The sequence below is a fragment of the Anabrus simplex genome, chromosome 7 (assembly GCF_040414725.1).
Source record: "Anabrus simplex isolate iqAnaSimp1 chromosome 7, ASM4041472v1, whole genome shotgun sequence".
NCBI classification, from domain to species: Eukaryota; Metazoa; Arthropoda; class Insecta; order Orthoptera; family Tettigoniidae; genus Anabrus; species Anabrus simplex.
In genome coordinates, this window is record NC_090271.1 from 170796228 (window position 1) to 170823810 (window position 27583).

The window sequence follows — 27583 nt, forward strand, 5'->3', positions numbered from 1 at the left end:
ATGGCGGGACCCATTGCCTACTGCGCGGTTACAATCGATTTGGGGAGTTTTCGTTGCAATGTCAGGCCCCATTTCCCACTTCCAGACAGATAACAATTGAGGAATTTTTATTATAATGACAGGCACCTTCCCTACTGCACGTCGAAATTGAGTTGTGCTGTGTATCAATATAATGACAGGCCGCTTTTCCTAATGCCAGTCAGCTTACTACCAATCACACCGAGTTGGTGAGTCTCCATTATAATAGCAGGCACTATGCCTAACATCAGTCACTTTTTAGATGGGTAAATGTGTTTATAATGGTGGGCACCCTTGCCTACTGCCAAACACATTCGGGTAAAGGAGTTTTGAAGGAATTTGTATGCCCCCTAGCCTTCTTCTAGTCAAATCGAGAAGTAAATTATTCACTACAGTGGTAAAAAGTCAATGTGGGCAGTACCGTTTACAATAGCAGACGCCCTCCTGCTCAGAATCATTATCGATTCATAAAGTATTAATTACAAAAACAGGCACACCCGTTCTACATCTCTAAAAATCAACTTCGATGAATAAATGTAGACGAAAGTACGTGCATTTTTACCGTTGCCTACGCTATAATACACTTTACACACTTAATTTCACTGTTGAACATGTCTTTCGAAAAAATAAACGTACACCATTTAGTAACTCTCTTCGGGACAAGTACTGGGTAGCGGAGGTGACGAATTCCGTCGTTCACTGCAAAAGTGCCACAGACGATGATTTTCGGTATCTGAGGGCTCCTCGATCTTGAAAACAAATAAGACACAATGTTGGACTTTGAGTAGCTGGAGAAGAGATATGTTCTAAACAGCCTTTACAGTCTGTTTTTTCTTTTGCCACACGAACCATAATGTCATTTTATGGTTGGTGTCATTTTATTCCGCTTGGCGTCTTAGGTAGCTGAAGAAGAGCTCGATGTCATAGCTCGTTAGGTTTCCCGTCAATGCATAATGCAAATGTATACTTACGAGGTATTTTACGGAGGCCACAGTGGATTGGGTAGTCGAGATCTATGCCTGATGCATTTCTCTCATGAATCTTTTTTACTTTCTCTGAATGCAGTTGAAGTTTCTTAATATGTGACAGGAAATCATTAATTAACCAACTGAGGAGTTCATCTTCAGTATTAAAAGATGTTTTTTTTTTTTTTTTTTTTTTGCTAGTGGCTTTACGTCGCACCGACACAGATAGGTATTATGGCGACGATGGGGAAGGAAAGGTCTAGGAGTTCAATCATATCAATCAATACTGATCTGCATTTAGGGCAGTCGCCCAGGTGGCAGATTCCCTATTTGTTGTTTTCCTAGCCATTTCCTAAATGATTTCAAAGAAATTGGAAATTTATTTAACATCTGCCTTGGTAAGTTATTCCAGTCCCTAACTCCCCTTCCTATAAATGAATATTTGCCCCAGTTTGAAGGAAGCGACCGAGGCCTTAATTAAGGTACAGCCCCAGCATTTGCCTGATGTAAAAATGGGAAACCACGGAAACCATCTTCAGGGCTGCCGACAGTGGGATTCGAACCCACTATCTCCCGGATGCAAGTTTACAGCCGCGCGCCCCTAACCGTACGACCAACTCGCCCGATTAAAAGATTATCGTTTGTTCTCGTTCCTGGAATATGTCCCATGTGAGATGTTGCAGACGTCATGCGCATCGAACAATTTCATAAAATTCTCCATAAAACAAATGGCTTATTTTAAACTGCATTTAATGCTCTCGGGACAAACCACCTCCATACTTATCAAACCAGAGACTGTTTCGTGGGAAAATACATTTTTTTTTTAGCTCTTGCTACATTCATTTTCGCCAAATTTGTTGGGCAAATTATTTTCCTCGTTGGTTTCCTAATTTAAGATTTCTGAGTTTGAAGAGGCCTCTCAAATGATTGCCGGTCACGGTAGCATTGTTTACAAAAAAGTCCAGTGACAAATTTTGGGATCGCCCGATTCTTATGACGTAACTCGGATCAAAACTTTGGAATAGAAGCCTATTTCGATCAGCTTGGATTCGTATCTCATGCGCAATACTTTCCCTGTATAATGTTTCGAACATTGAACACTCACTGGAAACTTGTGAAACGAAATTCCACTACCTTTAATTTCTCGTGAATAAACCATGACTGGAACTGCGAATGCTTAACATCAGACGAATACATAATACGTTCACAACCAACTCAGTTAATGAACACGTTTAAAGGCGCGAATCTGGTAGACAGGGGGCAAGAAAGCAATCCTAGCGGCCCGGCATTGAACTTCAGTGTAACCACTTCCATAGCGCTTTACGGGCTCTATTTCCAGGCCTTGTATTATAACGTAGGCAACGATTTTTACTATCATTTAAAGACTAACTGCTCTAGGTTAGTCTTTAGTCCTTAAGAGTGCACTAATAAATCAATGGTAGAGCCATCTAACAGAGGAAAATGAAATTTCTTGGGAGTTTGCAAGTTCAAGTCAGTTGGCATAGACGGCCGTAGAGAAGGCACGCAGTTTGAATAGCCGTGGAAGATGTACCCCTGGTACAACAACAACATCAATAATAATAATAATAATAATAATAATAATAATAATAATAATAATAATAATAATAATAATAATAATCTTGCTAGCATTTTTCCCGCACTGTGGCGGGATCCAATTGCAGAACATTCTTCTCCATTAACCTCGGTGATGCTCACATACTCCATGTCTTCCCTGATGCGATCCATCCACCACTTCTTGGGTCTACCGGGCGGTCTCCATCCACCAGAGTCAAGGCTCAAGACTGTTATTGCCTGTTATTGCCACTGATTGGCAATTGCGCCTACCACGTGTCCAAACCATCTACGCTACGCTTCCCGCAGTTTCGCGGGAGCGCATTAGCCAGGTTTCATTGTATAACTACAACAGTTGTTCAAGGCAGGGCAATACCCATTTAGTATCAAACGGACAAAGGCTGCTGAAGTTGTGTGCTGTTAAGGCTGCTCTAGGCTATACAACGACATCATTGTCGAAGATGGGCAGAATTAAGTTATGTACGAGTAACTTCCCCGTATTTAATAGAAGGACCCCCTTCACTTTCTAATAATGTTACTGACTTTACGTCCCATTAGCTTCTTTTACGGTTTTCAGAGACGCCGAGATGCTGGAATTTAGTCCGCAGGAGTTCTTTTACGTGCCAATAAATCTACAGACACGAGGCTGACGTCGAGTCCGCTATATCCAAGAGACAAAAGTCTAGAAAATAGTACCGTACCTAAAATTAAGGGAAAGTGTACTCCAGCGTCATTGAAGAAAAGTGCTTCAAGTGTTAATGCAGTGAGCAAGTGTGTCGCGATTATAATTGAGAATAATGGAACATTATTTAATGCATTAAATTCACTACGAAGCAAAGCCTCAGTGGAAACAGTGTTTTGTGTAATAGGGTGAAATACTGTGTCGCCAAACTAGTCAGTAGGACCGAGTATGTTATGTAAACCATGGAATAAAAACGCAGTATTATGACGTCGTGGAAAAAATCGAATAGCGTTTAGAACAATTGCGTGGACCAATGCCCTTAGATGGTGGGAGGATCACGTGACCCAATCAGGTTGAAACACATCAGAGTAGTGCAGTAGTGGGGTTTGTTATTTGGGTGAACGCCAGTAACTTCCAGAAGGAGAGACTAAGATGTAATAACTCTAGTTTTGGGCGTGCCGAGGGAGAACGACATAATTCTAGGCAGCGTGTAGAACGAGAATCTGCACCGAATGGGTACGACATTATACTACGCAGCGCAAAGATCGAGAGACCGTACTAAAGGAGTACGAGATCGGGAAGGCTGTGTTAGAGAGAAATGCCCTGTAAGAAGTGTCGGAGTAGAGTCCGTACGGGAAGATTGTTGAGGGCCGTGAACATATGCTCTGAATTAAGTCACTAGGGCCATGAGAGGCAGTTAAAGTCACTAACCATTAGCAGTGGGTGATAAGTGAGCCCTTACAGGAAAGGCAGTCCGCGAAGTCAAGTATTCTTCAGTTGGAAGATATTAGGGTTATTGAAGAACCAGAAGCAAGGTGCTCAAATAGTAAGGAGGAGTAGACTCGGTGAAGAATGGACTTAGTTATAAGGCAAATTTCAACCTTCATACTTGAGGAGAGGTTCCGAGTTCTTTTTTATCTATTTTACAACTAGCTTTTGTACCCGTGCTTCGCTACGGAACATTGTATAAAGAATTGTAAATTAGGTAGTGTACACGTTGTGAGCAAGACTGTATTAAATTGCATAGCTCTCAACGTTACCCTAGAAACGCGACGGGGAAGTGACCAAACGTCTTTTCTCATATGAAGGCCTGATTAGGGAATGTTCATTGTAATGGTAGGCCCGCTGACGACGATCGGATAGGAAAGGCCTAGGAGTTGGAAGGAAGCGACCGTGGCCTTAATTAAGGTACAGCCCCAGCATTTGCGTGGTGGGAAAATGGGAAACCATGGAAAACCATCTTCAGGGCTGCCGACAATGGGACTCCAACCCACTATCTTCCGGATGCAAGCTCACAGCCGCGCGCCCCTAACCACACGGCCAACTTGCCCGGTAAATTGTAATTCTAGACCAGAGCATACTACTACTAAGTGAGTCTCTGTCGTAAATGTCCGCACTGCTCATTCAAAACAGTGCGTCAGAGTAGGGATCGAATAACTGAAATACGGTACTATGATGAACCAGTGTGTTACATACCAGTAGTATCAGGAAATGTATGAACCAGAGGAATGGAGACAAAGAATATCACAACAAACAATGGTCAAGGTTATGGTATTGTTGATCAATGTTATGTGCTTTCGATATTGTAGACCTTCTCATTCAGTTTCCTCCCGACTCTGAAATACCACTCTTGTCATAGTCAGTACGGTAAAACTGAATAAAACATAAATGATCGGAAATTGTGTTATCTAAAACTTTCCTTATGTAGGCCTAGTACTTTTCGATAGGACCAATAACATAGGTATTTAAAAAAAAAATTAGGTGCCTTCCCCTAAACTACAATTTCATCTAGGGCGAATAAAATTATTTATAGCTTAGACTGTAGTTTCTTATTCCCCGACTCTATATACCGATTTTCATTAAATTCTGTTGATCCATTTTAGCTACATAGCAACAAAAATACAAATTCATGAATATCTGTATCATAGCCGGTACGGTAAAAATGTATAAGGCATAAATGATCGGAAATTTAATTCTATATAAGATTAGTTATGTAGTATTTATCAATAGGACCATTAATAATATAAATATTTGAGAATTAATTTCAGGTCTTCCCCTAAACTACCATTTCACTCGGCGCGAATAAAATGACAGCCTAGATTGTAGTGGCTCATCCCCCGACTTTACATACCGATTTTCATGAAATTCTCTTCAGCCGTTTTCTCGTGACAGACAGACAGACAGACATTACGGAAAAGTAAAAAGTGCATTTCCTTGTTACTGAGGACATGTGAAGGAAGCGGCCGTGGTCTTGATTGTGGTACACCGAGCTCGATAGCTGCAGTCGCTTAAGTGCGGCCAGTTTTCAGTATTCGGCACCCCTGAAGATGGTTTCTCAGTGGTTTCCCATTTTCACACCAGGAAAATGGTGGAGCTGTACCTTAATTAAGGCCACGGCCACTTCCTTCCCAGTCCTAGCCCTTTCCTGTCCCATCGTCGCCATAAGACCCATGTGTGTCGGTGCGACGAAAAGCCAATAGCAGAAAAAAGTATGGTATAGACCCAGCATTTGCCTGGTGTGAAAATGGGAAACCACGGAAAACTATCTTCAGGGCTGCCGACAGCGGGGCTCGAACCCACTATCTCGCGGATACAAGCTCACAGCTGTACGCCCCTAACAGCTCAGCCAACTCACCCAGTTGTTTCGAGTACGAGTCTGTGGACTGCATTACTCTTCTCGATAGGAAACTGGGCGTCAGCAGAAGGTCAGGGTCCGGAAGGAGCAAGATAGAAGAGAGGAAAGAGAAAATATCCAACTGACCTAAATATTAACTGAATTTCATGAGCTCAACGTTACACAGTTGTGCATCAAGATAAATGCAAAAGGAAACTAAAGGACTATTAACATTACTGTTGCACTGTGAGTTAGGAGTTCCCTCTAATTCAGTATTGTTCAAGCAGTAAAATTGTATATAATATCTGTATATATTGCTGATAATTAACTATACGTCCGCCTCTGTGGTGTAGTGGTTAGCGTGATTAGCTGCCACCCCGGTTCGATTCCCGGCTCTGCCACGAAATTTGAAAAGTGGTACGAGGGCTGGAACGGGGTCCACTCAGCCTCGGGAGGTCAACTGAGTAGAGGTGGGTTCGATTCCCACCTCAGCCATCCTAGAAGTGGTTTTCCGTGGTTTCCCACTTCTCCTCCAGGCGAATGCCGGGATGGTACCTAACTTAAGGCCACGGCCGCTTCCTTCCCTCTTCCTTGCCTATCCCTTCCAATCTTCCCATCCCTACACAAGGCCCCTGTTCAGCATAGCAGGTGAGGCCGCCTGGGCGAGGTACTGGTCATTCTCCCCAGTTGTATCCCCCGACCAAGAGTCTGAAGCTCCAGGACACTGCCCTTGAGGCGGTAGAGGTGGGATCCCTCGCTGAGTCCGAGGGAAAAGCCGAACCTGGAGGGTAAAGAGATGATGATGATGATGATTAACTATACAAGGTGAAAATTATGTGGTGTCGGGTCAATCTGATTGTCTACGATTTATCCTACCCCCTCAAGTACGGCCAAACATCCTAGCATGGCTCCAGAGTCAACAAGGCTCAAATTGTTGTAGGCTATGTGATAAGCACATAAAATGCCTCCGGAATAAATCGCACAAGAAGTAGAAAGCAATCTGGGGACCGCTGTAAACAGAAAACATTGTTTAATTTTTCTTAGCAGGGGTTTAAATGATATCTATCTAACTATCTATCTATCTATCAATCACCAGTGATTTGCATTTAATGATGTCGTCCAGGTGGCAGATTCCACTTCGGTTGTTTATCTTGTCTTTTCTTAAATCATATCAAAGAAGTTGAAAATTTATCAAACAACTTCCTTAGTAAATTATTCCATTCCCTAATTCCCCTTCCTCTAAACCAGGGCCGTTCAAACACCCAAAATCCCACGCGTACAAACTGAGGCGCAATGGTCCTGTGCACAGGTCCCACTCGGCTCGGCTCAGACCAGTGCGTCGTCTAGGGGCGACTCGGCTAAGCTTGACTCAACTCGGCTCGGATTTGGAGCGCTATGGAGCAAGTGAGGAAGAGGGAGACAGGTGGAGCGAGCGAGGCAGGCGTGGGGAAAGAGAAACACAGCGCTATTGCTCCAAATCGAGGAGTGGGGGTCTGCACTCTGGTCAACCAAGCGAAGTCTTTTGCACCGCGCACCGCACAATGCAATGGTGCATGCACCCTAAGAGGACCTGCTCTAAACGAATATTTGCCACAATTTGTCACCCTGAATTCTAAATTTTTTTGTTCATATTATGATCCTTCCTAATTTCAAAACCTGCATTCGAGCTTGTTCGTCTACTACCAAGTGTATGCATAATATTTTGCCGGTTTTTGTGGTAAAGAACACAAGAAATTTTCAAGGGAAATTCACTTTTTGTTTATTCAAAATATTGACCATCGGCTTCTGCACACTTCACCCACCTTTCAGGTAAGTTATGAATAACATGCCAGAAAAATTGCTTGTCTTTTGCGGCAAACCATTCGTCCACCCATTTTCCAACTTCCTCGAAATTGCTGAAGTGCTGCTCTGCGAGCGCGCACACCATTGATGTGAAGAGGTGATAGTGAGATGGCGCCAGGTCGGGGCAGTAGTACGGTGGGTGCGGAAGGATGTCCCATCCAAGCGATTTCAAGGTGTCTTTCACTGGCTTTGCCGAGTGAGATGGCGCATTGTCGTGTAATAAAATCATTTTGCCATGCCTTCTGGCCCATTCCGGTCGTCTTTCAATCAATGCACTATTTAAATTAATTATTTGTTGGCGATAGCGTTGTGCATTAACAGTTTCGCCGGGCTTCAACAGTTCATAATACACAATAACCCTCTGGTCCCAAGAGACGCAAATCACCACGTTTAAATTGTCGAAACCATGTCTCACATGTTCTAATCGATGGAGCGTATTCACCATATGTTTCTACCAGCAAACGATGTCTTTCCACAATATTTTTATTTTGATTTAATAAGAAAATCAATGCGTGCCGCAAATGTTCTTTTGCAGGCACAAAGGTCAACATGATCACTGAACGATACGACACTGACGCTTGTGTGTGTTGGTAGGTTAATGTCCGACGAACAAACTGACGTACGCTGCGTACTGTTCGCTGGTGCCATCTCTTAGTGAAACCAGAAAGGACTTACGCATACACCTGGTAATGTAATTCTCTCCACTGACAGCTCGGAACATTCCGCTTTGTAGAGCTGATCGTCTCTTTATTCCCAAGTCTTCCAAGTCCAAATTTTTATCAGTGTTCAGACATTTCTTGGAGACAGTTCTAATTTCTTCTTCACCGAGTTCGATAGTTGTAGTCGCTTAAGTGTGGCCAGTATCCAGTATTCGGGAGATAGTGGGTTCGAACCCCACTGTCGGCAGACCTGAAGATGGTTTTCCGTGGTTTCCCCATTTTCACACCAGGCAAATGCTGGGGCTGTACCTTAATTAAGGCCACGGCAGCTTCCTTCCCAGTCCTAGCCCTTTCCTGTCCCATCGTCGCCATAAGACCTATCTGTGTCGGTGCGACGTAAAGCCAATAGCTAAAAAAATATTCTTCTTCTTCTCCTTTAACTGTTTACCCTCCAGGTTCTGTTTCTTTCCTCGGACTCAGCGAGGGACCCCACCTCTACCGCCTCAAGGGCAGTGTCCTGGAGCTTCAGACTCTGGTTCGGGGATACAACTGGGGAGGATGACCAGTACCACGCCCAGGTGGCCTCACCTGCTATGTTGAACAGGGGCCTTCGGAGGTTGGGAAGGTTGGAAGTTAGGTGCTATCCCGGCATTTGCCTGGAGGAGAAGTGGGAAACCACAAAAAACCCACTTATTCTGTACTTACAAACGTAATCAACTCATATACACTATGTGGAATTACTTCAAATATACTATACCACTGCTATAAGATTAAAATTTACATTGAATTTATTTATTTTTTACCCATTTAGAACCTAACAAGCATAACGACCTGCTGCATCTTAACCAGAGCCCCTTTTGCCACCGCTTTCCAGAGTTCCGGAAGGGCCTTCACAGCTACCGTAGCAGTTCCAGGGCCCTCAACGTCCCCACTGCACTTCACCCTTACAGGCAGTCCCCTACTTCGGCTGTGGTTGTTTCTGGCTCTAGGAACCCCTCAAATGTGTGTATCTTGTTTCTGAAAGTGGTTCTGTTCTATTGGATCTCTGAGAAGGGCAGACATCATTGTACCCCCTGTGGGTGGGGGCGTTAGAATAACACCCACGGTATCCTCTGCCTGCCGTAAGAGGCGACTAAAAGGGCACCGGGGCCCTTAGCTTGGGGAGCATGAGTTGGCGACCACGGGGCACTCAGCTGTGTTCTGGTATTGCTTCCATTTACTTGTGCCAAGCTCCTCACTTTCATCTATCCTGTCCGACCTCCCTTGGTCTTGTTCCTTTTGGACCCCGATGGTATTATGTATGCGAATTCTAGGGAGTCTTTCATTTTCACGCCGTTCGTGGCCCTTGTCTTCTTTGGCCGATACCTTCATTTTCCGAAGTGTTTGATTCCTTCCATTTTTACTCCCTGATTAGTGTTAATAGAGGATGGATGCCTAGTTATACTTCCTCTTAAAACAATAATCACCACCCGACATCATTGCAATCCATTGTCAATCGCATTGTCGATCCAACTGTCCGTTTTGAAATAGACGTTAAACAAGCCAATGATGTCGATTCTGAAAAGAAACATCTACGAACCGTGCATTCCATACCTCAACAACATCCGTCCAAATGAAATGGCGGGATGCGTCCGGGGACTTCGGCTCGCCAGGTGCAGGTCTCTTGATTTGAATCCCGTAGGTGACCTGCGCGTCGTGATGAGTATTAAATGATTAAGACGACACATAGGGCTACATCCAGTTCCCGTGCCAGGGGAATTAACCAATTATGGTTAAAATTCCCGACCCTGCCGGGAATCGAACCCGGGACCCTTGTGACCAAAAACCAAAGCGCTAACCATTTAGCCATGTAGCCGAACAACATCCGCCCAGACAGATGGTCTGTAATAGGCTTGTTCTTCGGTTGCGGAGGCAGTAACCAAGAACACAGGGAGTCTCACGAAGGTATTGGGTCTTCATCACCCTACATTCGAGAACATCATACTGTGTATCACAAAAGACTCAGCATCATAAATCATCATCTTTATTATGCATAGGTCACGGCATTTTACAGATTTTGATTTGTGTTACTCACCCACCACGACAGATTCATCTCACCTCATACCCGACCCCGCAGAGAAACGGGTCAAATGTTGGACAAACAAACATTATTGTTGGGGGCCAATTTAATCTATAGAGTAGTATGTACGTTTCTAATAATTTGGTTTCATTTAGAATTTAGGATCCTTGTGGTCACTCACGTTTATGAACTGATGTCATCTTGAAAAATACAGGCTGATTGGAAACATCGTGAACAAGGTGTATGAGCGTTACACGATTGGTCATACTAATAAATAATCTGAAAAAAAAATCGATATCTCACGCCGAAGTTATTTTATTAGTTTCTGAAGTTAGGCAATCAGATCGCTTTGCTGGCGAATTCAAATGGGCTTTGCGAGGTGATGTTGCTGAATCTACACGTGACTTAAAACCGGCTTGAAAGCCATGCCGAAAAATTAGTACCAAATACAAATACACCGTAGCGCACTTACTATGGTGCGATCCCTTCAACTCCGAGGTCCGTGTTTCAATCATTCCTCGGGCGAAATTTGTCTTCATTGGTGGTCTATATCCAGTCTTTAGCCACGTTCAGATTTAACAATTCCTCCTTACAAAGCCCATTTGAATTATCCCGCGAAGCGATCGAATTAGCTAACTTCAGCAGCTGATAAAATCACAACAGTGCAAGATATGGAATATTTTTTCAAATTATTTATCAATTTGACCCACTCTATATCGCTCATATACCCGGCTCACGTTGCTTCCGACCATCCTCTATATACCGTATATATTAAGGTATTTTCAAAAATGTATTTATTTATAAATTAGTTTCGACAAACTGAAGAACACCGAGCAAGTCGCTGCAGGGGTTGGGTCACGTAGCTATCAATTTGCGTCCAGGAGGTAGAGGGCTCGAATGCCACTGTCGGCAACACTGAAGGTGGTTTTCCGTTGTTTCCCATTTCCACACTGGCAAATGTCTGGTCACAGTCGCTTCCAACTTGCTCCTAGCCCTTTTCCGACCCATTATCAGCGTAAGATCTATCTTTGTCGGTTGGACGTAAAGCAGATTGTAAAAAAAATGTCAGAACTGAAGAACCATTTTTTACAACTTGTTTTGCGTCGCACCGGCACACTTAGGTCTTATGGTGACGATGGGACAGGAAAGGCCTGGGAGTGGAGAGGAAGCTACCGTGGCCTTAATTAAGGGACAGCCCCAGCATTTGCCTGGTGTGAAAATGGAAAACCACAGAAAACCATCTTCAGGGCTGCCGACAGTGGGGTTCGAACCCACTATCTCCCGAATACTGGATACTAGCCGCACTTAAGTGACTGCAGCTATCGAGCTCGGTAACTGAAGAACCTAATGGTTATACATTACACTGGGGAGCAGGAAGTTTGGTGTCCCCTTTTTGGTGTGTTCTTCGGTCGTAGATTCTGAAAATGGCAATTGTTTCTTCATATCAGTTCTCCTTTTTACGTTGTGGCATATTAGGTTATTAAATTAAGCCTACAGCAATGGTGCCGACTTTGTGCGGCAAGGAGTTTTCTGCTGCCCAGCTCCCCAAATGATCTTAGGAGACAAAGTGCCATTTTGCTTCCCAAAAATTTCTCCTCCTAGATGTTGAGTCCCCTTAAAACGTGAAGTTTGATAGTCTTCGGAGGCTGCTAGGGCGTTAAAACTGGAAATGGTTTTATATCAAGAAATTATATTAGAAAGCGGGCATTCCTTCAGGGAACTGCATTTCCCAATGGAAACTGTTGAGGTAGTACATCAAGTAGTTTTCACATTTGGTATCATATAATGCTTAATATACAGCAGTATGACAGTTATTAAGAAAATGCATTTATGAAGCAAGTTCTAATTTCTTTACTTGTGAATATTTTTGATGACATCGTACATGAAATATTCCTACAATTATGAATCAAGTTCTATTTTTATGTTTACTTGTGAATATTACTGAATACTCCGCACTGTACCCATCCCGGGCATATCAGGACATCAATTAAATAATTCGGCTTCACAAATAAATATATAAATGGATTTCCTGGACAAAAACCTTCGGAAATCACTTCCCGGGTTCGAAGTCCCATTCTCCTACTTTCATTGCGTCAACGGCTAAAGCTCAAGAGCATACGGCTAATGGAATGTTCGTAAAAGAAAAATGGTCACTACATTAATTATAACGACAGTAGGGTTCTCTATAATGTAAGAGGAATACATTAATATTATTAAATGAGGAGAGTTTTGTTCCCAATAATTACTAAGAATTTTATTAAACTGATAGAACCACACGATAAAATACACGAGATAATGCCACATTATTACATATAAAAACAATAGTAAAGAAATCATTTGTATACAGTATGTCTCAACGTCTTAGTCAGTTCATACACTGTTTTGGCAATCGCTTGGCATCACCTTATTGGCGTGCACTAATACTATATACATTTTTCACAAATGCAAGTTTATTTATCTCTGAGCAATGATACTCGATGATATCTATTATTTGAATGGATTAACCACAAGGTCAGGATGACATTATCTCATTAAGCCATACTATTAGTTGGCCATCATGATTATGGAATTTAGGCAGATAAATTCGTTCATTTTTTTACCCATGAGATTACATCGCCGCATATCGAACACATGGTCTATTTGACCACATCAATTACATATTATACTGAACACATACACGCATTGTGGGTTTACCTGACCCTGTTATATACGATGCGAATCAACACAACGTTGGTTTCCTACCCATCACCATAAACACTTAAGGACGATATAAATACATTAATACATTACACAAAGAAATATTAAACACATTAGCAAACAATACGTCTTGAAGATATGGCCTAGTCAAGCCATATGATGTCAGCTCAAATCCATCGTCCTAACGTGGTTCTAACCCACGTTCTCCAGCTTCCAAGGTGCAAAAATCTGAAACTCCTATCACGAGCTAATTTAATAAATAAAAATGGGGAGGAATACGTCCTTCACAGAACCATAAAATTTTCAACGTCAGTCATAATATATTATTAGCATGGGATTGATATTGCAGTGGTGAATGGAGGGGACTTACTAAGACTAAAATTTTGAAGGCTTTTAGAGACAACTCCGTCCGCACATGGGACCAGACAAATCCCCTTTCATCATAAATCTGTCCTTCTTGTTGTGGTCAGTGTCCTGCCTTGCGGCCACAGAGACACTTTCTATTTTCTTTCTTTCTTTCTTTCTTTCTTTCTTTCTTTCTTTCTTTCTTCTCATTTTGCTCGTTTCCAAGTACAATATTATTCAAGAGCCACCAATTCTTATTCCTTATTGTTCGGGCCATATACAGCCTAATTCAATACGTCGCGATAACCATCATTATTCTAATTCTTCATCATTCTCTCATCTCGGAAATTTCACAAGTCTCACTTTTCTCATTGTTACGCTACTGCATCTCAAATCCACCCTATTTATTTATATGGAAGACTCTATTCCCACAGGTCATTTAACTAATTCCGTCTCACTCGCATATCTATATAATTCGCAAGTTGCACCTCGGGCTTGAACATCTTCAATGATCATATTTTTAATTATTATGGAATTTATAAAATACATGCATTACCATGTGAAGCGAATACGTAATATATATTCAAATTATTATGAAGATCCTTACCAGTTAGTAATATTAGGAAGAACTTATAAATTTAGCTGAAGTACTGTTCTCCCTTAAAACATATGTTTCACACGCAGTTGAATTTTGTAAGAACTTATATACTAATTCATGGAAATAAGCCCGCTGAAATATTAGTGATTATCCATAAACCACAGAAGACATCCTAATTAAATTAATAAAATAATCTTTCCCAGTCACACGCGTATAATGCTCCCTACATTTAATATTATTAATTACATAAAATCAACAAACTAGTATTTACAAATATGTCGATATGTAAACGTGCAGATCTCATGCTTTAGTATATTTAAGAAATTTGTGCTTATCGATATTGCGTGTGGTTTGCTGTCATCTTGAGGGTACACCTAGGAGTCTTAGGTCTCCATTACGACAGCTTAACTCTTAAACAGTCCTTGGTTCCTCGTCCTCATGATACCATCCATATCTCGAAATGAGGTCTTCTACTGTTGGAATGTCCCGACGTTCCCTGAGGAGATGAATGCTGGTACTAGGCGCGACTCTAGTTGATTCCAATCCTGGGTTCGACAATTACTCAGGAACATACAGGCAAAAATGGGAAATTGATTAATGAACACTGTTTATGTGTTTTCAAAGAACCTACTGGTGGTTAGATCCACTTATTAATTCAAATGGACTAATCCGGATAGCGGTAAGTTTGTATTAATCACTATTCATTTCCCGTTTATCACACAGCCTGACTAATTGTTGCCACGAGTGTCCATGGAGTATGCAAACGTTTTCCTACCACGAACACCGATCTTTTAATTTACTGAGCGTCACTCACTGTTCAAATGCCTTAAAATCGGCCACTATATATTACTGAATGTAATCGGCTGTCTCACTAATTTTAAGCAACCTGATGTGTTTGCCCGTTCTTTGATAAATGCATCATAAGCCGTCATTGAAGTCACAAATATTTAAAGGAGTAAATGTTGAAATAACACCTCTACTAATCACAACCGGACTTAGTCTCGTACCATACGGCGTATTTCGCGATATTTACATGTTTTCTTCGACATAGCACCTCACACACTATGCACGTAAATACCGCGGCCGCACTAATTACAATGGATTCCTGCATCTAGGTCTGGGTTTTATTTATAGTATTTTGGCTGAGTGGTCGGAGAGGTGGTAAACCACGCCCCTAATCGAAATTTCGCTCCGCTAAACGTAGCCTAATCTTTCAGTGACGTGAGAGTAATCAAATTATAGCTCTTGACCCCTGTTTCATACTGATCTACTTTCATGTCTGTTTGATCAGCGGGTCGTTCACAATGCACCAACAATCTGCATAAAATACGCCGGTTCGAATGAGTCCTGACTTATAAGTTTCCATAGATTACCTCAGAAAAAGGTATTCTTCTTCTTCTTCTTCTTCTTCTTCTTACTAGTCAAATATGGTGGATTAGCACCAATGAATGCGGTGTTGAATCAGTAAAGAAATATTTTTGGGGGTTAACACACCTTAATTCACCCCACTCTCTGACAAAATACACTTTTACGCGTAACGTAATCCCTTCTTCTTTCTCGTTCCGAGTAAGAGCGCAATTTCAAGGTTCCGCGGTAACACACTGTCCTTCTCTCGGTACAGCACAGTGACCTTCTCCCTTCGATCTTGCGTACCGCAACTCGTATCCCGGTTTTTGACGTAAACTGCTAATTACGACATTATATGTCGCAGAATGTTGCGGAAAACGGCATATATGGTTGACTAAACCTCCTAAAATGCCTATAGCATGGTGATGAACGGTTACAGTGCATAAGACTAGTTCAAAAATTTATTTGAGAAACAAGCTCGTTTTATTTTGTGTGTTTGTGAATATTGTTGTTATATAGGAATGTTTGCATAAACAGTTGTTCCTCATTTCACATGCCTGTGTTCATGTGAATCATGCCCTCCCGCAATAATTACCCGAAATCGGCGCGCCTGGCCTGCAACATAGACAAAGGAACACCAGTACTTCATCAAGATAACAAGTACTTTCTGGACAAATGTTTATTAATTTTAACCTGGTTTTACTCATTCCTTGTTCTCTAATGAGATCATTCAATTTGACTGAAACGCTTTGCAGTATAAATGACTATCACGTTACACATCACAACCTTCTGTATAACTATTCGATTCATCTGTCGGTTCACAAAGCTAAGGAAGACTAGAGTAAGTTGGACAAAGTATCTCCGCTGAATGTGCAATAGGGCATCTTGCAGAGGCTAACACTGCATATTTCCATTGGCTCCGGTTTGTCCCATTGATGCCCTTTATATTTCTTTCGTTCCTTCTTTCTTTATCTGTTTACCATCCAGGGTTGGCTTTTCCATCGGACGCAGCGAGGGATCCCACCTCTGCCGCCTCAAGGGCAGTGTCCTGGAGCTTCAGACTCTGAGTAGGGGATCAAACTGGGGTGGATGACCAGTGTCTTGCCCAGGCGGCCTCACCTGCTATGCTAAACAGGGGATCTTGGTGCAGGATAGGAAGATTGGAAGGGATAGACAAGGAAGAGGGTAGGAAGCGGCCGTGGCCTTAAGTTAGGTACCATCCCGGCATTCGTCGGGAGGAGAAGTCGGAAATCATGGAAAACCACTTCCAGGATGGCTGAGGTGGGAATCGAACCCACCTCTACTCAGTTGACCTCCCAAGGCTGAGTTTACCCCGTTCCAGCTCTCGTACGACTTTCTAATTTCATGGCAGAGCCGGGAATCGAACCCGGGCCTCCGGGGGTGGCAGCTAATTACACTAACCACTGTACCACAGAGGTGGACCCCCTTATATTTACTAAACAGTGATCAGTGTTGTAGTTCCGTTCACGCCACACCATCAGAATACCAAATTTTATGTTCTCGCTTTGCCCATTTGTCCACTGTCGCAGGTGCTCTGTACACATTTTACACATGAAATGTGGTGCCCATGACTTATCTTGGTCCACCAGTTTCAGTTTGAAGTAAGAAAAAATACCTAGAATATTTTCGATTAAGTCCGTTATAACTTGTCTCCACTGAGAGAACGTATACCCACTCCCCACAAATGTAACAAAAAAAACCATCAGGGGTGTTAATAAATTTTCCTCTTGATGAAGACATTTATATAATTATATATCTACAAATAAATAAAACATTCCAGATATATAATGTACACGTGCAGATGTATTATGTGTAGAAACAATGCACGAACTTTGGTGGGAAATAAATGAAGACACCATCACAAAATTAACAATATCTAAAACACTAGAGCTGCCAGAACAAAATGACGGCGTTTTTGAATCAGTTTTAAAATTCTAGACACCACCCTAAGAGAAGCAATTTTGTTCCCCAGCGCTGATTTAAGTAGCATGAAAAATAAAAATGATTTATTTTTCTTTAAGGTTTACGATTCAAAATAAAGCAAAACGTTGCACAACGTTCGTCCATTACACAAATACAGCTCACACGGTTAAAAAAGCTTCTTAACGCCCACTCAGTTAACTTCCGTGCCCTCATGTTGATTTCTATACAATGGGTGTACATTGTAAATACACTGATGGAAAAAATATCCCAGCACCATGAAATAAGGAATGTGAAATACGGAAATTTTGGCAGTGTATTTGTCGAGGTAACATATTTAATTGATCGAAGGTACAAGACTACAGGTTAACCCTTACCCCTCGAATTAAAGTTCTCTCTGTTGCCTCTACTACTCGTATATAAATGTACATTTTTATCTTATATGACCTGTATTAATCTTTCACAATTTTGGAGATAGCACTTGCTTTTAAATGATGTAGTTAGGCTATACACGTTTGCAGCAAGCTATACTGGAGCAAATAAAAACAATATGTGGAATTTAAGACGAATTAGTTTGCTTTATTATTATTATTATTATTATTGCCGTTATCGCATGCCGATTGGTTTCGTTAATAATTTAGTGTACAAATTATCGCTAAAAAGCAATTGAAAACTCTATTCAGTCTCTGTTTTGGTTACGTCGCGCATTCCTATCTACGAAATGTCACTGTAAAATTTGTCACAAATGGAACATAATAATTGCTCTTACACAGTTGAAGTCCAAAATCTGCGATAAATTAAGAAATATTTTATTTTTGGTGAATATTATGTATATCTATTTTACTACTTTACAAGTACTTTTGGTGCTACGTTCACAGTAACACACGCATATCTTTTGTTTGTCTTACACTTTCAACAATTTCGTGTATTATGTCTGTGTTCACTGACGTTCTTTGCTTTCGTTTTATTGCTTCAGGTGTCAATGACATCATTTCCTGAATTGTATCGCGATGTGCAAGATTTAATAGGCAACAAAAACCTATGGCCAATGTACATAAGAAGAATTCTGTGGACTAGTGATTTACTGGTCCAGGCATCATGCTATTTTCGTTCGAATAAAAAAAAATATTTATTGGACCAGGGATCATGCTATTTTTCTTATCGTGAATGCTATTGACCTCCATTTTGCTGTTTCAACTGGCCGCTCTAGTCATATGGACAAAGATAATGAGAATCCACAGACATAGCACTCCCATTTCTCGGTGCTAGCCCTGGATCTCAAGAAATTAACAAAAGACGGCACCAGCAGCGAAATACGACTTAAAGGTGTCCTGTATACAGGCCTTAAGTATGTACTCATATTTCTCTAATAACGACGGTATTCTTAATTTACCGCAGATTTTTCACTTCATTTAAGTAAAAGCAATTATTATGTTCCATTTGTGACAAAATTTACAGTGACATATCGTAGATAGGAATGCGCGATGTAACCTCTGTTTTTATACCTCGCGGTAGTTCGTAGGCTGAAACCACTGTAAACGGCAATTTCTTGAAATCTGAATCCGTTGATTTATAATTGTGCTAGCCGTCAGCATCAGGTGCATGTTGGGTTACGGTACACACACCGACCATCGTCAGTTCACTTTTAGGCATCGTGAAATACTATTAGCTATATTCATTAGGAGTAGAGGAGCGAAAATACTGTGCTTTGTGTGTTGCCTGACATATACAACATATATACGACTAGATAGCACATGGCAACCATGTTTGTTTACTATCGCTGGAGCTTTCATGAGCGTGAGTGGACAGCTGACGTCTACACTGCCATCTAAATAATAGATTTTTGACTGTCAAATAGTATCTGGATTCTACAAAGTTCTACGCAGAACCAAAAGATGGCAGTACAGTATATCATTGTGTATTTTGTCGGCTAAGAGACGGAAGACCAGCGGTGGGCGATAAAATGCCATGTCGGATCTCCCTCGACATGCGACCGGAACGGGAATATCGTAATGTCGGGCCTCACCCGACAGACGAGAAAATGTCCTACGCGGGTCCACAATAACCGATCTATTCGCCTGACTGATGAATGCAGGCGTGAAAACGTGCATGTATTGTAACAAATAGGTGCCGAATGTCAGCTTGTGGGATGGAGTTCCATGCCTGTTGCACTTGGTCGGGCAGTACAGGGACGGTGAATGCCAGTTGTGGATGACACTGGAGTTGTCGTCCAGTGATGTCCCATACGTGCTCGACTTGAGGACAGATCGGGAGATCAAGCAGAACAAGGAAACATGTAGGCACTCTGTAGAGCACGATGGGTTACAAGAGTGGCATGGGGGAGTGAATTGTCCTGTTGGAAAACACCGCCGGGACACTGTTCATTAATGGCAGTACAACAGGTCCAATCACCAGAAGGACGTTGACATCTGCAGTCAGGGTGCGTGGGATAACCACGATAGTGCTCCTGCTGTCATAGGAAATTTCTTCCCAGACCAGAACTCCCGGTGTAGGTCCAGTGTGTCGACGCTACAGACAGATGGAAAACAGGTGGCCTCCTTCTAACCAACACACGGCCGTCACTGGCACCAAGGCAGATCGGCTTTCATCGGAAAATGTGTCTATGTGTCATATTCATCATCATTTCATCCTCATTACGACGCGCAGGTCGCTTACGGGAGTCAAATCAAAATACCTGCACCTGGCGGGCCGATGTCCTCGGACGCATTCCGGCACTAAAAGCCATACGCCTTTTCATTTCATCGGAAAACACAACGGACCTCCACTCCCAGCTCTCGCTTGACACCACTGAAGTCGCAGACGGCGGTGGTTTTGGGATAAGTGGGGCGTCGGACTAGGAGCTGTACTTCAAGTAACCGATTTCGAACGGTTCGTTGTGTCACTATGGTGCCAACTGCCGCTCGAATTGCTGCTGCAGACGCAGTCCGCTCCGCCACTGCCATACGCCGAATATGGCGGTCCTCCCTCTTTGAGGTGCCATGGGGACGTCCGGAGCCTGGTTTACTTGCGAGCGTACATTCTCATGACCACGCGTGCACAGTGGAGATATTCCTGCCTAGCCCTCAACTGGTATCATCTATGTTTGTAACGTAACTGGTATCATACGTCTGTCAGACTCCAGATATTTACTTTTAAATTAAACAATTTGTTCTTAATTTTTTGTTATTTATTCAACTTAATTCCTTTAAATATATGTTTGCAAACATGTCAGTGCAAAAAGTAGAAGAAAAAATTACAAACCCAGAAAAAAAAGAATAAAATATTAGAATGATGCTCCAAAAATGTGGACACTTCTGCTTTTCGTAAAAATCTAGAAAATATTATTACGATTATTTCGTTGATATATCAGTATTATATAAAGACCATACAAACAAATAAAACACAAAATTACTGGAAAAATTAAATATAAATTTAAATTTTAAGGTTCAAAATCAATGTTTGTTAGGAAGCACAATTTTCCTTATCACAGGATATGTTACTTTTTTTTTTTTGGCGCACCCCAAGCAGATAGGTTTTCCGCACTTCTGGCACTGATACTTCGTTCTTATTTTCATTTGAGGTTCGCAAAAGTATCACGTTTTACGAACCTCGAAGAATTCAGGTTCCTCTTGCTCGTCATCAATCTGATGAATCCTCCTCATGCAGAATGTCAGTTCACGTGGAATTTTCTTCACCTCAGTAAGCTTCCGATGCATTTGAGGATAGACCAGTGACTTGGAAAGTGTCTTCATAAAATCAAGCCTAGCCATTCTCAATACTGAATAACGTCATTCGCGAACAGTAGTCACGGAACTGGTATCATACGTCTGTCAGACGGTGCGATAAGTTTAAAACGCACTTACTTAAGGTCAAACAAAGCGAGCGGTACATCACCTTCCCTGCAGGGAAACAACACTCCAACTGAGAGGTACACAAGGGAAGAAAGCAGTAGGCTGAGGATAGGAGAGGGGATGGCTTGGGAAAATTTTCGGCCGTCTTACAGACGTATGATACCAGTTGAGGGCTAGTCGTTCTGGAATAGCGCGGAAGAAAAATCCACCTTCACGTAGCCCTTTTATACGGCCTCGTTCAACCGCAGTGAGCTGTTGATACTGGCCTTTTCGTCGTCGTAGAGGCATTATCGACCCACTCACTGTCACTCGGTCCAGTCTCACACGTAATTAACGCTCTCGCACACTACAGCCCGTATTTAAAGCAAACCTGATGTGCAACGCTATGGGGTCCCTACTAACGCCACGCTAATGCGATTTGTGGGAAAATTGAATCACCGTCATCTTTCAGAAGTATGAACACGCCTACCAGCGTTTGTCAATCTATCACAACCCCTCCTTGGTGCTTGGACATATTTTCCGCCAGTATAATTATTACCATTCTCAGAAACAAGAGGTTATTTCTCTTGTATTGTGAACAAAAATACTTTCGGCGAATTAATATGACACCTAACGTTAAAGAAATTTACTTGAGTAAATACAATAGATTTTGAATTAATTTTCTGAATTTTTTGTACTTGCGTACAACAGACTGAGAAAACTGCACTGTTACATTTAGTACAGTAAAGCAATACGAGCCCGAAATAAGTTGTTAATGAAGGGTATATGTGGTAAAATATAATTTAGGTTGGCAACACAAATTGGATCTCTCTAGTTTACTCGATCCAATAACACTGTAAAATATTCGTACAGTATGACACCACCATTTCAGATAGTTTATGAATTATAAAGAAACATTTTGTGTTGCAGGTTTACTATGGGTCTTGTGCTCAACTCGTGGCTTTGGGAGGCCATTGCCGTCCTCACAGTGGTAATCACAGTCGCTTACCTGTACGCCACTCGTCACTTCAGTTACTGGGCTAAGAGGGGAGTACCGTACATCAAACCAATACCATTTCTGGGAAATGTCAAGGACCTCTTCTTACTGAAGTTCTCTTTGGGGGGCTTTTGCATGGACGTTTACAAAAAGATGCCAGGAAAACCGTACGTGGGATTCTTCATATTAGACCGGTAAGTACAGTCGGCGTCACCTAACGTTGATCTCGAAAAAAAATTATAATCCCCCGACCCCTGCCAACTCAGGTAGAAGCCATCGTTTCAATTCTTGTTCAGTTTTTTGTTTTTTTTGTATGTATTAAGCAGGTTTAATTTATTCGGTTTTCAATTTTCTCAATTTTAAGCGTACATTCTTTGTAAATATTTAGCAGATTTATTTTTACTCAGTTATCTCAGTTTTAAGCATAAAGTAAAAATACTGTTTTTAAGATATATTTCAGCAGGGGTCATCACTAAATCCATACATCCTTATCCTGATCAAGGTGTAATATATGTAAACATCAATACTAAAATTATCTGAATAAATAACTAAATAAATTACCAAGATAAATTAATACAAATAATTAATCGAAAAGTCGGTATTATGGGCGCAAGAGTTCACCAGAATAGATCCCTCAAATTTTGATTGAGCATGATAATTATTCTTTCTCTCCCAGGGCGTGTACGTAAAAGCTGAGTGCTGGTACATCTGCTTTCAGGTCTTACCTAACATTCTGAAGACGACTAAATAGGTAGCAGCAGCACCTAGGTTCATCAATAACTCCACTGATTCTAAAATAACTAACTATATTCTCAATAAATTCCGTGCAGGAGCACCTCATCATCACACCAAAATATACATATAATACACACAAAACATTGCCGGAAGACTCCATATTTACAACAACAATGAAAGCAGTGGGAAAACGAAAGCGAGGACCAAGCTACCATTTGCAGATAGTCCGTACAACAATGTAGATATGTACCCTTCACTGTCTCTGTATCAACACGACTTGCCGATTCTCATAATCGGCACTCATGATATCATACAGATACTGTACCTTAATAATACTGTGTTCACTGACTGTAACACTTGGTTTAATGATACATTCACTTGAGCAACACACGCTTGTCGTTTCGAAACCCACATTATGGAAAGTCTGAGAGACAGCACAGCATATCTCTCACCGACATATAGTACCAAGCCGCCAAAAGTAATACGATACCAAGTGTCTAAGCACTCCACAGTTTGTAGGTCAGTCACGTTCAACAAACATAAAAAGACTACATTCCACAAACTTTTGATGTCCAGTCCAGTATAGTACATCAGTGTCACTCCAGATTCGTACTGTGAAGTTTCACTCCCGTATCGTGTGTTTTGTCGAAGTATGATCACATGCATTTATAGACATCAGCCTTCCATTTCCTCTCAAAAGATACGCCGAGATTGATCCTGGCCAGTCAATCACGAGTAGATCCACGCCCTTAATCTTTCCCGTGTCCTAAAACAATCGCAATATCAACAGATGTTTCACACGAATAATCGGAAGTTTCCGACTACATCAACAAGTCCATCTCATCAGACTCTGGGATGTCCTCATGCGTCATACAAAATTCCTGAGTTATGATAGCAATGATTTTCCCAGCCGTTGTACAAAACAAATTACTCATACCACATGTGGAGACCTTCCAGATTATAATATTAATAAATATAAAAATGAAATAATAATAATAATCGAATACTGACAATAATAATATCTGACTTCTAAATACAGTGCGAGGGTGTGATTCATGCGCTATCACAAAGGATGTCGTATCTGAGGGAATCAGAGACCCGGCACATTGGTGAAAAATGTTCGTAGGCGACATCACTAAATCTACCATCATTCATCTGCATTTAAGGCTATTGCACAGGTTGTAGATTCCCTATCAGTTGTTTACCTATTCTTTTATTAATTGATTTCAAAGGAATAGGAAATTTAAATATGTGCGGTATGAAGAAAGCAGAGTTGGAAGTGTAACTGGACAACTGGAGAATGGCCCATGAATATTAACTAGAAACGAAGATGAGTACATGGGATTTCTAGTTTATGATTTTGGGGACTGATGTATTAGGATTAGTAGAGCGTATTGAAGAATGCTGACATCTCCTGTACATAGTATCAACGGTGGCCACAGATGTAGATCAACACTGTAAGTGCAGAAGTAGGCCTTAAAATGGATATTGCCTGGATGAACTGAGCAGAGAATCAGATGTGTTCTGTTGCTAAAGGTATACCTCTAAAATTAAGGGTATAGCATATAATACAGTGACTAGATCTGCAATGCTATACGGAAAAGGAACATGGACAATCAGAAAACCTGATGACAAGAAACTTGAAGATGCTGAGGTCTACGAGAATAGCCTGGATAATGATTGAAATAATATTTGCAGTGGTGAATTGAAAATGAAATGACGTATGGCTTTTAGAACCGGGAGTGTCCGAGGAGAAGTTCGGCTCGCCAGATGCAGGACTTTTGATTTGACTCTCGTAGGCGACCGTGAGGAGGAAATGATGATGAAGACGACACATACGCCAAGCCACCGCGCCAGCGGAATTAAACAATTATAGTTAAAATACCCGATCCTGCCGGGAATCCAACCCGGGACCCTGTGACCAACGGCCAGCACGCTAACCATTTAGCCATAGAGCAGGACTTCGCAGTGGTATGAGCACATTTCGAGACAGGGGGACAATACAGTATTTGAAATGAATGCCTATGGGGGTTGGAAGATATGAAGACCAAAGACACGGTGGATGAACTGTATGTGAGAAGAATGCAACGAAAGTGTCTAATGGAATTTTGTGACCGAGGATAATATAATAAACTCACCAGAAAATTCTGACTACTCGAAATGGGGAAAGGCGGAATAAAAGAAGAAGAAAAATCAAATGGAATAATATTTCAGTAACCTGTAACTAATTATTCTCTTGAAAGAAAACAAATAGAACAAGCGAGTAAGCCTGCTTGAAGAACCATATCTGAATCTGAACTGTGATGTTGAAAACATGAGGGCATTCATCTTCATATAACTGCTTATTGCCCTTTTGACAACGAACAACTGTCTCAGGTGTGGGTTTTTTCGTCAATTACGTTGCTCCCCTCTAAGGTGAAGTTATATATTTGTGTTTATAATAGATTACTCCTCTGTAATATGCATCCCATAGATATCAGTTCTGAGTGCAAACGTTGCCACTGTTACATGACTTACTAATATATATATAAGGTAGGTTGGCGTAAGATCAATTTTACTATCGGGTTTTACCTTTGCATCTCATGGTGTGGGTTACTGTAGTCACGTCCTAGTTCGTGAACCTTGGGCAACGGCTGAGTGGCCTAGTAAGTGGTCCTGAGAGTCGGGATACCAGTTGCTTTGGAATGGGAGTGGGCATCTCGGACATATTCTGAGTCCTGGCCCTCCTTGTGCTCAGGCGGCTAGGATTATGCAATCCACGGTTGGTCCCTAGCCCGTTAGAGGACAGATCCTCACTTGGACTATGTGTAAGTAGGGTAGCATCCTGCTTCATGAATGTAGCGAGCTCAGAACATTTTAAGCAAGCCTCGGACCTATGGGAGTAACGGAGTCCCACTCTCATTTGATAGGAGAGGGCCTCCTTGGAAACAACTTGGTGAACGAAATGGAATTCGATGGCGAGCTATCAATATTAATGCGGCTTAAGGAAGAAAGAAAGTAGAACTGGCTAAGTCAGCAAAGATGATGCATCTGGATGTGCTAGGAGTAAGTGATATACCAGTAAGGGGAGATAACGAGGAAGAGATAGTAGATTATAAAGTGTACTTGACGGGGTAGGGCTGTTTATCAGGAATACCATTGCACGCAACATAGTTTCTGTTAAGCATGTAAATGAGCAAATTGTGTGGGTAGATTTGGCAATTGGAGGAATTCAGGACGAGGATCGTCTCAGTGTATTCACCATGTGAGGGTGCAGATGAGGATGAAGTTGGAAAGTTTCATGAAGCATTGAGTGACATCGTGGTCAGAGTCAACAGCAAGGATAGGGTAGTGCTATTGGGCGATTTCAATGCGAGAGTTGGAAATAGAACTGAAGGATACGGAAGGTGATTGGTAAATTTGGGGAAGATATGGAAGCTAATAGGAATGGGAAGCGTTTGCTGGACTTCTGTGCTAGTATGTGTTTATAGGTGGGCCGGCGTAAGGTTGCACATGACAGCTGCGCACAATATTGGTCACACTGCAATGGCGCACGAAGCGATGTTGCCGCTGTAACAACAGCTCATTGCACGACACATGTGTTTTTAAAAACATGGGAGAAATGTTTTTAATGTCATCGCGATGATACACAATACAAATGAAATCTGCCGACAAAAATTGAACTTTCAACTCACCGATTATTCATTGCACAAAATTATACGAGATAATTATACTACGAAGTTCTTATTATCGCGATGTTAGAAAACACGGAAGAAATCGGCCGACAAGGATCTCACTTCATGTACACCTTCACCAATAAATGTTAGAATAATATACACCGGTGCTAACACAAAATGTTTCAAGTAAATTCTATAAAATTTACGAAAATTCAGAAACCTTATTTTCATACCTGATTCACAAAGGCAGAGGGTCGATACCCTCCAGTTCACTGCCATCACTACCGTCGCCTTCGTTGTAACTGTCATCATCGTCTAGGCAGATCATCAACTCCTGAGAGTCACTGATGATGCCATGTATTGCCATTGCCGAATTAATGAATGCTGCGACATGGATAAATTTCTTCCTACACAAAGCCGCATCCATTGGAGCAATACTCTCCCGGAACAGTCCTTCCACTTCAGTAACTGTGAAGGACGTTTTATAAGTGCGTCGTAATGTTTTACTTCACCCTATACCGTACCAACTCAGTGAGGTTGAAGTGACAGTGGTACGGCGGCAACCTAATAACCTCGTGCCCTTGTTCCTTCGCTACCTCGTCGACTATTTTTTTTTTCTATTTGCTTTACATCGCGCCGACACAGTTAGGTTTTATAGCGACGATGGGACAGGAAAGGCCTAGGAATAGGAAGGAACTGACCGTTGTCTTAATTAAGGTACACCCCCAGCATTTGGCTGGAGTGAAAATGGGAAACCACGGAAAACCATCTTCAGGACTGCCGACAGTGGAATTCGAACCCTCTATCTCCCGGATGCGAGCTCACAGCTGCGCGCCCCTAACCGCAGGCCAACTCGCCCGGTGTCGACTAATTTAGTCGTACACATATGCGCTGGGATATTTCTTTACTGCAGCCATTCCACTTACAGTTCTTTACGGGCGCTCGAAGAAGGGGTCTTGTCCATTATTACGGAGTGCCAACGTGCATTGTCCATAACAATGACAGAAGGGACTTTGAGCTGTAAAA

General features: G+C 41.8%; 1 protein-coding gene across 1 annotated transcript in view; it reads left to right on the forward strand.

Annotated features, from left to right (window-relative positions):
• LOC136877011 (cytochrome P450 6k1-like) overlaps window positions 1–27583 on the forward strand; it is a 71599-nt gene that overhangs the window by 12969 nt on the left and 31047 nt on the right. Inside the window, exon 2 of the mRNA XM_067150801.2 lies at window positions 22100–22360. Coding sequence (XP_067006902.2) covers window positions 22107–22360 — 254 coding nt within the window. The 5' untranslated portion in view covers window positions 22100–22106. The remainder of the gene's footprint in view (window positions 1–22099; window positions 22361–27583) is intronic.